The sequence below is a fragment of the Geotrypetes seraphini genome, chromosome 4 (assembly GCF_902459505.1).
Source record: "Geotrypetes seraphini chromosome 4, aGeoSer1.1, whole genome shotgun sequence".
In the NCBI taxonomy this organism is placed as follows: Eukaryota; Metazoa; Chordata; class Amphibia; order Gymnophiona; family Dermophiidae; genus Geotrypetes; species Geotrypetes seraphini.
Window position 1 is genome coordinate 281952223 of NC_047087.1, and position 17890 is coordinate 281970112.

Below are 17890 nucleotides of genomic sequence, written 5' to 3' on the forward strand. Positions count from 1 at the left end.
TAGAGGCTGAAAGTAACAGACTTCTGTTTCTCCTTCTAGCCTGCATCATTCTGCTGTATCAGTAGAGGCATGGAGTTTCTGTACTCAGTACTGTGCATGCTGATGCCAGGTATAATTTGCTTCCTTCATATCCTGTTGAGAAGGATATTAGAAAAAGGGTGTTAGGAAGCACTGGGAGTCTGCACAGCTGTGTGTGAAATGAGGAGAGCCTGCAGGGCTCTGTTTACTCACCTATCTACAGGTATCTTCACATCTCGCGCCTTCTCTATTCTTTAGGCTTATTGCTCTGTCACCATATAATTACATATCAATATAATATCGGCTGTCTGCTTCCCCCTCCGGTCTTACTTAGTGCAGGGATTGTGGCAGAATGAAGGACTGTATCAGATGAGGAAGTGTAGAAAGATAAGGAACAAAATGACAAACTGAGCCAGAGTGCTGCAGTTCTGTGGCTGCACGCAGAAAAGGCTGCAATTGCTGTATCTTTCTTTTTTTTTTTTTTTTTCTGGTTGGTTCATTCCTGTTTGTTGTCCACCCATTCCCCTGCACAGCCGAGCTTCAGCCCTATAGCCCTTCCTCTGCCTGATCTCTGTCCTTTCAGAATCGCTTGAAGGCCAATGCAGAAAGTTATTGCAGGCTTAGCCGCAGGGTTACTGAGGGTTGAATGCTGGTTATATGCACTGAGGAATGCAGAGAACTTCTGCGTGGGTGTTAACTTGTGTAGAAAACACAGCTGCAAATTATATTAAAATATATGTTGATGAGGTAATTTAGGTATTCGATGGTATTCCGAGAGTATGCTGTGTATCGATTACTCCTAACGGAATTCTGCACCCAATATTTCAAAATTCTACAGTTTATTTGTAGTGTTTTGCATAGAATTCATCTATCCTGAGGTCTGAAATTCCTTCCTGCCTTTTCCTCTCAGGTTCCAGCCACCTCAGTTCTCTCTCACTCCAACTGTAGTTCTGTCTCCCTCTAAAACCCACCCCTCTCTCACTTGCACCCTGAATCTCCTACTTGACCTCCATAATCTGGCATCTCTCTCCCTCTCCACTGGCTAAGAATCTCTTCCTTCCTTCCCATCACATTTCTGGTCTTGGTCACTCTTCCTCTCTACCATCCCCCCAAACCCCATTGCGGGTCCAGCATCCATGTGCCCTCCCCCTTCAACTTGCAGTCCAGGATCCATGTCCCCTCCTCTTCCTTCCCCCCTACCCATGGGCCTATCATCAATGTTCTCTCCCTCCAAATTGTGGACTAGTATCCTCCATTCCCTCTCCTCCACATAGATCTGGCCTCTATGACCAACCGACTCCCCCCCCCCCCCCCCCCCCCACTGAGATCTGTCATACCTGCAGGCCTCCCAGAGCAGCGGCAGTAGTTGGCTGGCAGGGACTGCCTGTACACAGTGCTGCCTCTGCCAGCCAGCCAGCTGCTGCCACTGCTGCTTCTTTCCATGCCAAGCCTCTTTGGGAGGCTGTAGGTAAGCCAGATCTCATAGCCGGGGGGGGGAAGGGGGGCAGTTGGTCAAAGGAAGAGAGGCCAGACATGCGCAGGGAAGGTGGAGGAGACATGGGCAGAATGAAAAGTTTGCATGGATGGGGAATTCTGCCAGGAGTAATAGATGCACCTTCATGCCCAGTTTTTCTTGACTAGATTGTAAGCTCTTTAGAGCAGGGACTCTGTTTTGATGTACAACGCTACATATGTCTAGTAGGACTATAGAAATGTTTAGCAGTAGTAGAAAGCTGCACTTATTGCAAAACCCTGTGCACGTGCATCCAGCATATCTCCCCCCCCCCTTTGCTGCAGGTTTGCAGTCCACAAAAATTGCATGCAATTTGCTTCCTGCATGCTGCAGATTTACCCTTTCAGTGGAAGCCACACTAAGAAATTCCATATGGTTCTGTCAGGAGTTTTTTCTGCAGCTCCTCCTTGGCTAAGAAGATTTTATTGGCATAGGGAACTTACATGAACTCCTAATTTTTCCCATAGGCTGTCACTACCTGTAGTAACCAAACATGTGCTGGGTGAATGGTGTTGCAGCCTGCTTCAATTCATAAGCACATAAGAATTGCCATATTGGAACAGACCAAAGGTCCATCAAGCCCTGCATCCTGTTTCCAACAGTGGCCAACTCAATTGGATCTGGAGGAGTTCTCTGCCTCACATTGCTGGTCAGCTGTCACGTCAAGATCTTTGTCTTGCCAGATGGACTATAGTCAGACTGATCCTCTACCCCCTCAGGTCTCAACAGACGCAGAAAAGAGATGGAGAGGCAAAACTGCACCTGGCACCGTGAGCGCCTCGAAGGACGCTAATGATGCCTAACAGCATGCACTCAAGTTCCCGACCAAGTCAAGTAAACGAGCTCCACAAATCTTCAGGCTAGCTGCAAAGGTCTCTTCCAGCTTCAGACTACAGTCTGCTCCTCTCCAAGTAGGCACAACCCCATGAACCATGTTAAAAAACCCTTGTAAACAAATCGAACCCCCCCCCCCCCCCATCAAAGCAAAGAAATAAGCAGAAGGAACTGAAGGGGCAACAGAGACGGGAGAAGGAGGAGGAGTTGAAAAGCTGTGACTGACATCATCTACAGTGTGCTTACGAGCATAGATGGATAACCCTATGGTTCAGCATACCATCCCTATTGCACTGGAAATGCTGTTAGAGTACAGTTTTTGTATTTGTGTTTTGAGCCAGCACTTTCTTCCTGTCCCTTACAGCTCAATCAAAGCTGGCCTCTACTAGGACTACAGTGCTATGATCTTTAATTCACAATTATCTGGGGGTTTCCTTTCTTAATTTATAATCCCCCTACCTAGCACAGCCATTGTAGTGATAGCCCTTGTCAAGGGCCACAGAAGGCCACAGATTGCAGATCCCTTTGGAGCTTGGTACTTGTATAACCAGACTCTATCCAGTAGGTGTCACTGTTGAGCCATGGTGCCTCTCCTTCCAACATATGCACTGTGAAAACTGCTAATAATGAAACTTGTATCTCTTGAATGGCAGTGTGCAGTAGTACTGCTGAGTTCTGCCATTTGTTATCTTGCTGATCTACTAAGTATGTTTCCCATAGACACATTAGGGAAAAAACCCTTTAGCCAAGTGCTTCCCAAACCTGGTCTTGGAAGCACCCCAACAGGTTTTCAGGATATCCAAAATGAATATTCATGAGAGGAATTTGCATGTAGTGGAAGCAATGCATGGAAATATCTTATGCATATTCATTGTGGATATTGTAGTGAGATCACCAACACTCTAGACCAGTGGTTTGCAACCCTGTCCTAGGGGACCCCAGGCCAGTTGGGTTTTCAAGATATCCCTAATGAATATGCATAAGACATATTTGCATGCCTGTTGCCTCCATTATATGCAAATCTCTCTCATGCATATTCATTAGGGATATCTTGAAAACCCAACTGGCCTGGGGTCCCCTAGAACAGGGTTGAGGACCACTGCTCTAGATATTGCCATTTAGGTTCTCATCGCCTTGATCACTGACCTCCACACTCTTTCTCTGGATACTTCTCTGCCAGTATGGTCTTTTGCAGAAATCTCCCTCTGGAAACAGCAGCCTCCCTTGCTGAAGAGGTCCTCTCCAAGGCTCAAAAGAGCCTGAAAGTGTAGTCTTTCTAACCATTCCTTAAGTCCTCCCTAGGGGTTCTCAGCACGTTCCAGCTGAGAGGCTTAAAACAGTCTTTTATTCAGGCTCCTTTTACTTGGCTTAGATGATGAGAAAGCAGCTCTGAAGCCCCAAGTTGTACCCCCTTCCCTCCCTCATGTTTATATATATTATATGTAGATTCTCTTTTGGGTCACTTTCCCTAGCATCAAAAATATCCTTAAAGGTCCCTCTACCTCCCTCCTCAGATCTCTTCTCTGTAGGACAACAAGGCGGCAGCACCCCTAGCGGAAACCTTTTACCTCTTGGGTTTATTCCCACCACCCACCTGCCATCACCCTAAGGTAAAGGAGAAGATTAAGAATCTTCAACAGTATCCTTCAAGGATACTCCACACTGAACCATCTGCTCCTGGGCAACTGGATCCTTTTGGAGATTTCTGGGCATGGTTCTAAAGCAGTGGTCTCAAACTCAAACCCTTAGTTTAACTATTTTTTCTGCGGCCCTCCAAGTACCCTATTTTTTCTGCAGCCCTCACATTTAAAGTTTAATATCTTTCCTTTCTCAAAACTGACACATTTCAATCACTATATTGAAAATAAAATCATTTCCCCTACCTTTGTTGGCTGGTGACTTTATTTTTCTGTGCTTTTAACTAAGTTTCCAGGGCCTTCTTGTCCTTTGACTGTTTTTCTCTCCGTCTTCAATTTCTGCCTTGCATCCATCTTTGGCATTAACTTAATATTCAATTTTTCTGCTTTCTTTTCAAAATCTACTTTTCCATGTCTTACCTTCCCTTCTATCTCTCTTCTTCCATCCCTATTTCCATGGTCTGATATCTCTTTCTTTCCTTTCTCGCCCTCCCTCCTTCCTTCCTTCCTTCCTTTCCCCTGGTCTGGCATCTGTCTCCTTCCCTCCCCCAACTTTTTATTTTTTTCACCCTGCCCCCTTCTTTCTTTCTCTCTCTCTCCGTGCCCCCTTTCTTTCTATATGTCTGCTTTCTCTCTCTCTCCATGCCCCTTTCTGTCTGTGTCCTGTCTCCCTTCTTTCTTTCTGTCTCCCTGTCCCCCCCCTTTCTTTCTTTATTTCTCCTTGCCCTCCCCTAAGCCACCATCATTGGGGATCAGGCTGCCACTGCTGCAATCGGGGAACAGGCCAGCGCCGAGGTCTTAGCTCTCCCTGCTTATCTTCCCCGTCGATTCTCGCCACCTGACATCAATTCTAACGTCGGAGAGGAAGTTCCGGGCCAGCCAGGCAGTGATTGGCTGGCCCAGAACTTCCAATCCGACGTTAGAATTGATGTCGGGTGGTGAGAATTGGTCGGCTCCGCGCTGGGGAAGATAAGCAGGGAGAGCTAAGAACTCGTCGCCAGCCTGTTCCCCGATTGCGGTGGTGTTAGCCTATTCCCCGATGGTGGCGGTGATAGCCTATTCACCGGCTGTGGTGGCGGCCTGTTCCCCAATGGCGGTGACTTGGGGGAGGGCAGTGAGAAGGGAAGCATGTTGGGGACCCCTGCTTTAGGCGAGCAGCGAGCCGCACTCAAGTGGCTAAAGAGCCGCAGTTTGCCGACCACTGTGAAGAAACATCACCACAGGAGAAATCATAGAGGGGAGGATCGAAAAAAATTTCTATGTGACAGACAATTGTAATAAATCAAAGCCTATGTGAAGAAACACCACCACAGGAGAAATCATAGGGGGTTAAAAAAAAGAAATTTCTGTGGGACAGAAAATTGCAATTTCCAAAGAAACACATTTTTCACATACTTGCCAAAGGCCTACAGCCACCACAGCTTGGGATGCCTTGTTGCTTGGTTCCGGTGCTTGTGGGTGAGCTGCAGGGCAGAGTGAACTGTGTGCTCCGGATCTGGGCTGAGAGGGGGCGGAGGGAGGCTGAAACCGCGAGATGCACAGCGCAACCCGGCAGCCGCTAATGCTGCCTAGAGACGCAAGCCAAAGCGGGCGGAGGGAGGCTGAGACTGGGAGAAGCACAGCGCCACCAGGAGGCTGTTTGCCAACATTCCCTCTGACGCAAGTAAATTACAGCAGTCGCGGTCTGTACGCGATTGTCCTCTCCACAATCTGAAAACTTGCGAAGTGGAGAGGACAGATTGCGGGCCGCAAAATAGTCCCTGGGGGAGCCGCGTGTTTTAGACCGCTGTTCTAAAGGAACCAGCTCCGCCTTCTTCAGATTCACAACCTCCATGGGAGTCCTCTCCACCCTCCAAGACCCTCCCTGCACTGGTTCTGCCTCCAACCTCATATATTGCCTATGTATCTATGGAGGCTCATCCTTCCTAAGGTTCCTGCCAAGAAAAGGGATCTCTGGGGCATGGCAGGGGAGGGGGTTCTAGGTTTCCCTTCCACCCATTACAATATCCTGAAAACCTGACTGGCTGGGATGCATCCAGGACCAGGTTTGGGAACTACTGCTTTAGTTCATTTGGCCCATATGCAATTGGTGAATGAAGCTTTTGCACTCTTGTATTTTATTATACTGCTTGTTTGCAACCTATTCTGGCTGCTTTGCAAAAGGACTGGTAAGAAAACTAATGCATGAAATAAAACCAAATAAAATATTAACTGGATTATCCATATTGTTCACCTGTTCTTAAAATATTGAAAACATTTTAAACTGGATGTCATAGCTAGATTGCTATTGATTTTTGTAGAATGTAAAAGATTTGTGGCTAAATTGAAGGCAGTTCTGTAAGCTGTTGGCAGGGCTATGCCCAAACTAACATCAATGCCTTTCTAAAAGGCAGTTGCACCACTAAACATAATCCAGGAGTATAAAGGGAAATTCTATAAATACACATATATAAATGGCAAGGTAATTGGCACATATGTGCCCCGCACATTCTTCTAAATGCGCCGGTGCAGAGATTCCCAACACATGGTACACATACCCCTTGGAGTATGTAACATATAAGCGGGGGAGGGGGGGGTATGTGGTTCCCAGCAAATCAGAAAATGTAAAAAGTGGCATTGTGAGGGGGGGGGGTGATCCTCTTCTCCACTCCTCCCCCTGCCACGCATACACACCCGTGACCCTTCTCTGTACCTTTTTAACATCAATATGAGCAGCGAAGAACTTGCTGCCCGCGTCTGCTTCGGCGGGAGGAAGTGTTGTCAGAGTTCCGAAGCTGATGTGGGCAGCAAGTTCTTCGCTGCCCTTGCTGAAGTTAAAGAGGTACGGGAAGGGGCACGGGCGGGTGGGAGAGGGGCGCCAGTCACTCTCACTACGCCACTGAATGTAAATGCCAGGTTTTTGGGGTTATTTGTTGTTGTTTTTTTGCTGCCGCAGCTCCCTGTTTCTCCTGCTCACAATCTCAGTAGAGGGGCCCTGCATAGCTCAAATTGTGACCCTCCCATCTCTCTTCAAACCCTGCCCCAGGCCATCAGCTGTAGATGCTGCAGCAGAAACAATATGAAAACAGGCAGGATTACTTCCCTGCTTGCACCATTGCCTGCTCTGCTGATTACACCTGTAACGTCCTACGTCAGAGAGTGTGAGCTAGAGAATGACACAGTGACAAAATTCATCACCGTCCCCGTCCCCGCGGATAACCGCGGGAAACCATCTTCGTGTCATTCTTTAAAGAGAGAGGGAAGAATCAGAGTATGAATGGCCCCAACACTGATCCGCAAGCTTTGCTTTGAAGAATGCTGGTGTAGAAGGACCGAGGTTGAAATAGACACTAGAAAATGACATGGGATTATTATCCGCGGGCACGGGAACGGTGATGAATTTTGTCACCGTGTCATTCTCTAAGTGTGACCCTCAGAGCTGGGTGCCACTGCAATGGCATTTGCATCTGATAATTTGGAAAGGTAAAGGGGGTGGGAGAAAGACTCAATAGTGCTGATGCTGATTTGGAGGGGGGAAGACAGATGGTGGTGGGGGTGGGTGGGGCAGAGGGAGTGTGTGCATCACCAAGGATATGGCTGCATGCCTGAAGAAAGAGAATATGTTCTGGCATGGCATAGGGAGAGAGAGAGTGCATCACTGAAAGAGTTTGAAACTAAGATGAAGAATATTATAATGCATCTGTATCACTCCATGGCGTAACCTGGCTTTGAGTTTTGTGGGCTATTCTGGTCATCGTATCTCGTAAAAGATATAAAGGAATAAGAAAAAGGTTCAAAGAAGGGCAATTTAAATGATTAAAAAGGGGAAGGAAATGTTCTCAAGTGAGGAAAGGCTAAAGAGGTTAGGGCTTTTCAGCTCGGAAAAGAGATAGCTGAGGAGGGATGTGATAAAAGGCTACAAAACCCTGAGTGGTATAAAACAGGTTAAAGTGTTCTTTTTGAAAGTGTGAAAAATTGATTCAAAGAATAGGGAACACTTGGTTGGTAACGTTTTTAAAAAGAAAAGAAGGAAATATTTTTTCACTCAATGAATAATTATAGGCTTTAGAAGTTATTGCACGAGGATGTGGTTTGGACAAGTTCCTGGAAGAAAAGTCCATAGACTATTAAGACAGCCACTGCTTGTCCTGGGATCGGTAGCATGGAATGTTGTTACCATTTGAGATTCTGCCTGGTACTTGTGACCTGGATTGGCCACTGCTGGAAACAGGATACTGGGCTAAATGGACCATTGGTTTGTTACCGAGGAGATGGCTGCATGGCGGAAGGGGGGGGGGGGGGGGGAGAGTGTGTCAGATGGAGAAAAGCAGAAACCAGATACTGTGACAAACATGATTAGAGAATAAGGATAGAAAAAGTAATTTTCTAATAGAATGTAGCTGATCATTGCTGGGGTGCTCAGTTGAAAGTTTTTCAACTTAGGAGTACTCTGAAGTTGGGAAACGCTGAACTAGTGTTTAACCCTTTCAGGACCAAGGGACATATTTGTCCCATAACTTTAAAATGCTATAAATTTTGATTGGGATAGTCTACAGTTCTAAATTTGATATGTACGGATTCCATAGGATACTGCCTTTATGTAAACAAACTGGTTCCGACATTCATTCATTAGCGTTGTTGCCAGATTGACGAGAAGATTCACTTGCCACACTGTCCATAAGCCAGAAGTTTGATTTTTTTTAAAAAAAATAATGATATTTCACAAAAAAAAATCAATTTTTTGGCATCTGCAAGCCCTTTTTACCATAAAAATGTCATCAAAACCACAAAAATTGGCCTACGATCCTTATGGTCCTGAAAGGGTTAACTGTAAAGGGGTATATATGCAGAGAGGTGCAGTATTCCAAGGGGTCAATATCCAAATGGATTTAAATAGCCCCATTTGTCTGGGGCTAACTGGGCATATTCAGTGACACTTAAACCAGATAGTGCTCTAATATACTCAGAGTTTCCAGAGGCCCAGGAAAACCCAGGCATGTCCTCTTTTTAGAGGACTTGTCTGGGCTCCCAGATGGGTTTTAGAAAGCCCCAACGAGCTCTGGCCGCGTATGGAGGGCCTCTGAGCATGCGCAGATGACGTCGCACACATCCGCGCATGCTTCGGGCCCTCCAAATGTGGCTGGATCTCATCCGGAAGAAGAGGAAGTTTTGTGGGAGTGGGGCTGGGGTGGAACGGGGTGGGATGGAGGTGAAACGGATAGGGTCATGTGTCCAGGGTTTCCCCCAGAGAAAAATATGGTAACCCTAGATATACTCAATTAGGCCTTAAGCTATAGCCAGCTATTACGTGGGTGACCAAGGGGAGAACATAGCATAAGAATTGCCGCTGCTGGGTCAGACCAGTGGTCCATCGTACCCAGCAGTCTGCTCATGTGGTGGCCCTTAGGTCAAAGACCAGTGCCCTATTTGAGTCTAGCCTTACCTGCATACGTTCTGGTTCAGCAGGAACTTTTCTAACCTTGCCTTGAATCCCTGGAGGGTGCTTTCCCCTATAAGAGTCTCGGGAAGAGTCTCCAGATTTCTACCACTCTCTGGGTGAAGAAGAACTTCCTTACGTTTGGAGGGGTCAGCACTTATGTGGTTAAGTGCCAATATTCAGCATGTAGCAGGATATCTCTCATGAATATTCAGCATGCAAATATCTCTCATGAATATATATTGTGGATATCCTGAAAACACAGGACTGCATAAATGCCTAAAACACACTTCTATCTTTGTGGTTCACCATAACCATTTAAGTGCCAAATACCACACTTGCCAGAAATTTGTATCTGTCCACAAATGCCCAGACATGGCCTGACATTGAATTTCAGGTGATAAAGTTGGTGGCAGCTAAATATCCACCCTTATATAGTAGATGACGGCAGATAAAGATCTGAATGGTCCATTCAGTCTGCCCAACCTATACGTTTACAGATATTGCTACATTATTGGTGCTTAGTGCTTCCTATTGTAGCGCCTAAAACATGGCACCCAGTTACTCAATTGCCCTATGGTCTAGAAGTGGTATGTATGTATTGAGGGTGGCCATGATAGTCTTTAGATAAATCTAAAGACGGAGTTCAATTTCCCTGTTATAGCAAAGAACGTTTTGATCCTTTATCATCAGAACTTACCCAGCCCTGAAGAATTGTAGACGTCCTCAGAGACCTCGGTGAGCTTGAAAATTCCATGGGAAAAGCCAGCGTACGTCTGCCTTAGGCATGATAAAGAAAGCCACATGGCACTCGGCCTTCTCTCTTAAGTTTCCTAGCGTGTGCTTCACTATTTCTGCCCATTGATTTTTCACTTTACTTGAACTGGAGATTTAAACAAATGTATTGATTTGGTTTCAGATTACAAAGATGATGCCGGTCCTGTCGTGGCTGTTATCTATAGTACTCTGCTGTGGGGCAACCCAGCGATCTGACCCCATGTTCACAGCTGCCACCAACGCCGTGCTCCCACCCGACTACGACAGCAACCCCACTCAGCTGAACTATGGAGTAGCTGTCACCGATGTGGACGGCGATGGAGACTTCGAGATCGTGGTCGCTGGGTAGGTTTCTCTAGAAGGATTATCGCATCACCGTCCTGGGGTTTGAAGGGATTCTGAGCAGGATGTTTCTTGTGGTTTGATGAAATGTGTATGATGACCCTTTTTTAAAATTGGGGCTCTAGAGTTGGCATTTTCTCATTTTTGCTTAGGGGTCAGTAGTCGGTGGCACAACTGCATATTTAACTTTTAAATATATAACTGAATGTTTAAAATATATACTTATTTGGATTTATCCTTAATAATAAAACCCTTACCGCATATGCGCAGTAGAAAATCTGTGATCCCTGTGTCCATGAGATCTGACTCCATGCCGAATTTGATTTTCGGTGCGTGGGGCGTGCAATGAGTTCAGCGGTGGTGGCGGTTTGACTCCTGCGCTGCCGGGACGCCTCTTCTCACCCCCGGACCAGCAAACGCAGCAGCTGTAGGGCATTTGCTAGGCCGGCCCACTTCGATAATGCGAGGTGGGCCGGCCTAGCAAAAGCCCCGAGGCTGCCCGGGCTAGCGGATGCTGGACAGGGGGAGCATGAAAAAGAGAAGGCCTACTGCTGGATAGGGGGATCAGGTAAGAGGTGCTGCTGGACAGGGGAGAGGTAAAAGGAAGGGAGAAGGCCTACTGCTGGACAAGGGGGAGCAGGGAAGAGGTGCTACTGGATAGGGGGAGGTAAAATGAAAGGAGAAGGCCTGCTGCTGGACAGGGGGAGCAGGGAAAAGGTGCTACTGGACAGGGGGGAGGTAAAAGGAAGGGAGAAGGCCTACTGCTGGACAAGGGGGAGCAGGGAAGAGGTGCTGCTGGACAGGGGAGATGTAAAACAAAGGGGGAAGGCCTACTGCTGGACAAGGGGGAGCAGGGAAGAGGTGCTGCTGGACAGGGGAGATTAAAACAAAGGGAGAAGGGCTACTGCTGGACAGGGGGAGCAGGGAAGGGGTGGTGGTGGACAGCCAAGGAAAGAGAGAGACAGAAAGAAAGACAGACACACATCTATTCTAGCTTCCGTTAATGTAACGGGCTTAAAGACTAGTTAACTATAAATTAACAGTATACGTCGGCAGTTAAAGATCTGCATGTTTCATCCAGCCTTCCCACAAGGTGTCCAGAGTTGTATATGACATTCTGTACTGGTTCCACTTCATGATTTAAACACTGGCATACTTAAATCTCTCTGTATACCAGTTCTAGGGCACAGACCGTTGAAGTCTGCCCAGCATTGGCCCGACTTCCCAACTATTGGAGTTGCTCTAGCCTTGATCCCAGGGTTATCAGATGTCAGGATTTCCCACGACATGTCCTCCTTTTGAGGATATGTCCGGAGGTCCGGATTGCTTTTCAAAACCCGGCTCAAATCGTGTCGGGCATGGAGGAAGTCCGCGTGTGATGTCATTGACAAGAGCAGGCAGCGGAGGGCGGGGCTAGGGCAGGACTGGGGTTGGGATTAGGGCATTTACAGGGCAGGGATGGGCAGAACTGGGCGGGCCTGGGGGGGGTGGGTCTAGGGGGGGTCTGGATTTTCCATTTGGCAACTCTACTTGATCCTGATCTGTTTTATACCATGTATGGGACCCAGACCATAGAAGTCTGCTTGGCCTTGGCCTCCCTTCCCAATCTCTGAAGCTACCATCAAAACTCACTCCAGCTAAGAGGTCGTATAAGTTTTGCTTTAATTGGCAAAAATCTATAAATACCGCTTTGAAAACAAAACCATTTAAAGTTATGCATATAAAGTTAGATGTTTAAAAGTTATGCCTGCTATTTACCCAGGAACCCTTTTATATATAAGACATAGTCCTGCCCTAAATCACTTCACTCGTTAGCACGTAGGACTTTGTCATTTTGCACAGTAATTGATCAGTTTGAAAAAGGGGAGGTTTACATTTAGGCTTCTGGAGAGAACCAAATGGAGCCTATCCTATAAAGGAAAATATATGCCTACTTTCCTTTGTTGAACACTAGTATCCTGGGTATAAATGTGTTTTAGGTGTGAATGCTATTCTAGACATAGCCAGTGCAAACACTTAACGCCCAGATTGCAAAAGAAATGTGCATAAATTAGATAGTATAATGTAATTTTACATGTGTTTGCTGACCTTCAAACTAGAGAATGACACAGTGACAAAATTCATCACCATTCCCGTCCCTGCGGATAACCGCAGGAAATAATCCCATGTCATTTTCTAGTGTCTATTTCAGCCTCAGTCCTTCTACACCAGCATTCTTCAAAGCAAAGCTTGTGGGTCAGTGGTTGTGGCCATTCATACTCTGATTCTTATGTGAGCCAAGGATAATGAAGCCATTGTGACATCACTGATGTGATTGGCTCTTAGGCACTGGTGGAATGAGGCATTATGACATCACAATATCTGCTCTGGATACCAGAGACTGTCATTCTGTAGTGTCTATTTCAACCTCAGTCCTTCTACACCAGCATTCTTCAAAGCAAAGCTTGAGGGTCAGTGGCTGTGGCCATTCATACTCTGATTCTTCCCTCTCTCCTTAAAGAATGACATGAAGATGGTTTCCTGCGGTTATCCGCAGGGACGGTAACGGTGATGAATTTTGTCACCGTGTCATTCTCTACTTCAAACTATGCATCATTGCATTTCAGCGCTTTCTTATTGAATGGCGTATAGCTGGAATATTTGAATCCACGCCAATATTCTGGTCACTTGCACACGTTTGGCACCCACTTTATGAACTGCCATTCGTAAGGGGCTGTTCTATAAAACGGGTACTATTATTTGTGTGCATTACATGTGCAAATGATTAGAACACTAGCATGCAGGCACGTATGTATATACTTTGTAGGAAAGGTGGTAGAGGGGAGATATGAGAGAGATGTTGAAATACCTACATGGCATAAATGCGCACGAGGCGAGTCTCTTAATTGAAAGGAAACTCTGGAGTGAGGGGGCATAGGATGACGGTGACGGGGGATAGACGAAGAAGTTACCTGAGAAAATACTTTTTCAAGGAAAGGGTGGTGAATGTGTGGAACGGCCTCCCGGTGGAGGGTTTGTCGGACTTTATTTTAGAGCTCCCAAGAGAATAAAGAATTTGAAGTACTGTGTACTTGTATTTATTCTCTTTTTCAGCACTATATTGGAGTTTGCAGAATGTTTTGCTCTGTTTCATTGGACTTTACTGTAAATGATACTGTAATCCTAATGTGTTAGTCTGCTTTAACACAGGTAGATTGTTTTGAAAATTGCTTTCACTGCAGTTAGAAATTGCTCAATTGTGTATAATTCTCCAGGTATTTGTTGGGTGGTAGTGAATGGTTTGCATGAATACCTGGGGAGAACAAAGCCTTACTAATGATGGGCAACTGCTGGTGGTCTAGAAATTGAAAATGATGGGGAATCTAAATGATTTTGAGAAATTTTTTTCCTGTGCTTTTGGCTTTTATTGTGAATCCTTTTTTTTTTTTTCTATTGTGCAGACATTAATTTACACCTCCATCATTTTGCTTAACCTTATTTTATGAGACCTGGTAAAGATTTGTCCATATCATTTTGTTATATTATCAGTTGTTTTATGTGGTATGGGTGATTAAATTATATTCTATCAATATGGTTGCGTAAAGCTTACAGTGCATGAGGATAGAAATTTTTCTGTGATATTCTGGTAAAACTTCAGTTTCTGACATTTTATCATTATTTGCTTCATTATTTCTGTGCTGTGAACCTTTATGGCACTTGCTTGACTGTTTTCACTGGTTTCGTGTACCTTCAGTGCTGGAGCTTGGACATGGCCCTGCATTGAATTTCCAAGGATAACGCTGATAGCTGTCGGCAGAATTAGCGCCTTTCAATTGGACCTCTGATTTGACATTGTCTATCACTAAGCCATCTTTTATACAGCTGCATCTTACTAGCTCAGCATTTGACCAAGAAATCACTAAGGAATCCTTTTACTAAGGTGCAGTAAAAAGTGGCCTTAACGCATCTTTATTCAGGTCTTTTCTCCACACTATGACCATTGTAATCATAGCATTTTACCATTTTTCCTATTTTTTTGTATTAACAGCCATGGACTAATGTTGTGATTAATGTGCATCCATTAATAATAATAATAATAACTTCATTTTTGTAAACCGCTAATACCATAACAAGTTCTAAGCGGTTCACAATAAAGATTTTCTCATGGCATTTACCACCACCAATTTTGTAGGCGGTAAGGGCTCACTAACCAGTTAGCACATGGCGATGTAGCTGCACTAATTCATGCAGGAATACCCAGTCACCCTCAAAAAAAATTTTTTTAGTGTGCGGTTGGCATGCACAGATGTGGTAGTTACTGTAGGACATCTGAGTGTGTCTCATGGTACACCATTTTAAGCTGCGTTAGGCACGCATAAGCACCTAATACATCTTAGTAAAAGGGCTCCTTAGCTATCTCAAACTGATCTATAATCAATTTATAGTGCCAAAAGCCAATCTCAAAAAAGGTTAGTTCTCCTATAAAATTATCTAGTCTGTTCAGCTAACATATAAAAAATAGTGGAACCCTTTCAGTTAACTATCTTTTTGTCACTTTCCCGTTTGGAGAAAGAAAAATCATGAGCTCATTGATTGATTTATACATTTTGCTCTCGGGTTTAAGCCTTGATTCTTTATTGTTTATTTCTTTGTTTCCCGCCAAGTGTTAAATCTTGGATTTTATTTGAGGACTTGAGTAAAGTTAAACCTATGTTTTTGTTTTCTTCATTTTTCTACTGTTAAAGTGGAAACTTTATTGGAATATGTTCACAGGTTTAATTTCTTTCTGTACAAGTTACAATGCTTGATATGTAATTTGAAAGTTATAAATACATTAAACCCCCCCCCCCCAAAATACTGGTACTTATCTTGACCATACCATCGGGGGCTTCACAGTCCTGCATTATGAAAGCTCCATATCCATTTTAATTCTCATAAATCTGATAGAGAGCTCCGTTCTTCAAAACCCCGACAGATTCTCTTGTTTCGCATAAAACATGCTGCATCAGGAGGAAGAGCTGGCACGAATCCAGCAATTGAAGATGGCACCAGGCTAAAAAGACACCAATGCATCTGACCAATCAGCCTACCACTAATTTTTAAAAGGATTAATGATACTTAAGAGTCTAAATGCTGTGAATGAGTGGCAGGCTATCAGGCTCAATGCTGTTCCAACACTTAGGCCCAGATTCTATAAACGGTGCTGGAAGTCAGACGCCTAGATCAGCACACCTACCCGTCTAGATGTTCAACTTAATTTTTTTAAATTGGCATAATCAGTACCGATAATTGAAAGTACCATTAAACAATTAAAAAAATAACAAACTAATTAGCCACTAGACACCTAACCTGGAGGTAGGCGTGTACACCAAGGTGCCTACGGGCAAATAGTCATAGTTAGGGACAGATTTGAGGCAGATTTTGGGTGTAGTGTGACGGGTGCTGGTAGACACCTACTATAGGCCCACTTATTTAGGCTTTGAAACCCCTGGTCTAAATGGCGGTGCACCTGTGGTTTTAAAAGCCTACTGGTGCCAAAGAATGCTTAAGTGCCACTAGGTGTGATTCTATAAGTGGTGCCTAGTGGGTGATTGACACCGGCACTCAACAGTGCCTAGGAGCTAGTCGCTTTTTATGTAATCAGGGCCTTAGGGCCCAATATTCAGAAACACGGACCTCCTCAATTTATGTACCTAAGTTAGCTTACGAAATATGTACCCTATTTGCAGCCAAACTTAGGAGCATAAGTTCTCAGCTGAAAATTCATCTTAATTTATCTTAAAGGTTATGTTCGTAGGCCTGCCATTCATTTGCCTAAATATGATTAGTCTGATTTGAGACCGCTGCTGAAAATCAGTGCTAAGCATCTTAACTACTTTTGCCGGCCCTAAAGGTTCTCCTGTTGCCTAGCACTTTTTATGCTCCTAAATTAGTTTTGTGAAATTTTTTGGGGGGGAGGGGAGCAATGTTCGGCCCTTGGTGGTAAGTGGCTGGTAAGCCACTCGCAGCCATGGGCTGAACTAATCACAATTATATATGGATAAAACATTTGTACTAATGCACAAACTTAAAATCCATAAATATCTTGAACAATTTTGCTTAATGCGAGGACTATTGTAACATTGTCTACTTAGGCCAGGGGTGTCCAATGTCGGTCCTCGAGGGCCGCAATCCAGTCGGGTTTTCAGGATTTCCCCAATGAATATGCATGAGATCTATTTGCATGCACTGCTTTCATTGTATGCTAATAGATCTCATACATATTCATTGGGGAAATCCTGAAAACCCGACTGGATTGCGGCCCTTGAGGACCGACATTGGACACCCCTGACTTAGGCTGTTCTACTTAGCTGATAAAAAATTGTTAACAGTTAAATATACAGCTGTATGTTTGATACACTCATTGAAAAAATATGACAGCATTATGCCTTATCTTAAGACTTATAGGCTCCCTATACAGGCTAACATTTTATTTAAATTCACCTGTTTCTTATATAAGATATTATATGGCATGTCGCCCTGCTTTCTAATGACTCTTATGTTTTGTGATGAATTCTAGACCTAGGATTGTAAATCCATTTTCTTTCTTTTCGCTGAGGGGAAAAAAAAGGACAACTGTAATGGAAAAATTGTTCAGGCTGCTAGTTTTGGTAAAGAAATTGCTCCTTTGCTATCAACACTATCTTAACATATCAAGATTTGTTGATGCATTAAAACTTTATTTCAGAGATGCATCTTACCGGACAAGTAGACTAATGCTCTTTGTACATTGGTGCCTAAAAAGATAGATGCCTAAAGTTAGGACTCCATTGCATGTCAATCACACTTAGGCGTCTTTAGTCTTTCTCCAGCCCTACAGGCATCAATTTTAGTGTTGGGCACCTCTCTTAGGTGCAATTCTACAAAAGATATGTGCCTATCGCAAGGCGCCTATCTCCAGATTAAATTTTATTTTATTCAGTTATGAGCTTGTGGACCTTGAGGAACAGAACTGAGTAGCCCTGCTTTAGCTTAGCCCGTAAAAGGGACTCTTAGCCCGCTCAAACTGCTCTATGTAGCACATGGTAATTTTCTCTCACAAGTAACTATTTATTTAAAAAATTTATGAACCGCTTAAAATCTAGGCGGTGAACAGAAGGAACATGCATAATATTATAAACAAACAAAAGTATTATAATCACATACTATTCTAGACAACCTCAGCATCTCTCAACCCTAGAAAACATAACAGAACATCATAAAAAACAATAGCAGCTCTATAAACATCTACCATCTTTCTCCTCTCCTTCCCACAGCTTGGCAGCTCTTCTTTTCCCTCCCTCTTCCTGTGGTCTAACATCTCTCGTCCTCCCCCCTTCCCTCCCTCATCCTGTG

General features: G+C 44.5%; 1 protein-coding gene across 5 annotated transcripts in view; it reads left to right on the forward strand.

Annotated features, from left to right (window-relative positions):
* The window catches only part of CRTAC1 (cartilage acidic protein 1), a 631767-nt gene that overhangs the window by 61254 nt on the left and 552623 nt on the right, over window positions 1-17890 (forward strand). For 4 of the 5 annotated variants that reach the window (XM_033942560.1, XM_033942561.1, XM_033942556.1 and 1 more), the window contains exon 2: window positions 10338-10540. In XM_033942560.1, the coding sequence (XP_033798451.1) occupies window positions 10338-10540 (203 nt within the window). Of the gene's footprint in view, window positions 1-1998; window positions 2443-10337; window positions 10541-17890 lie in introns of all 5 variants that reach the window. The other variant, XM_033942557.1, reaches the window with a different exon arrangement.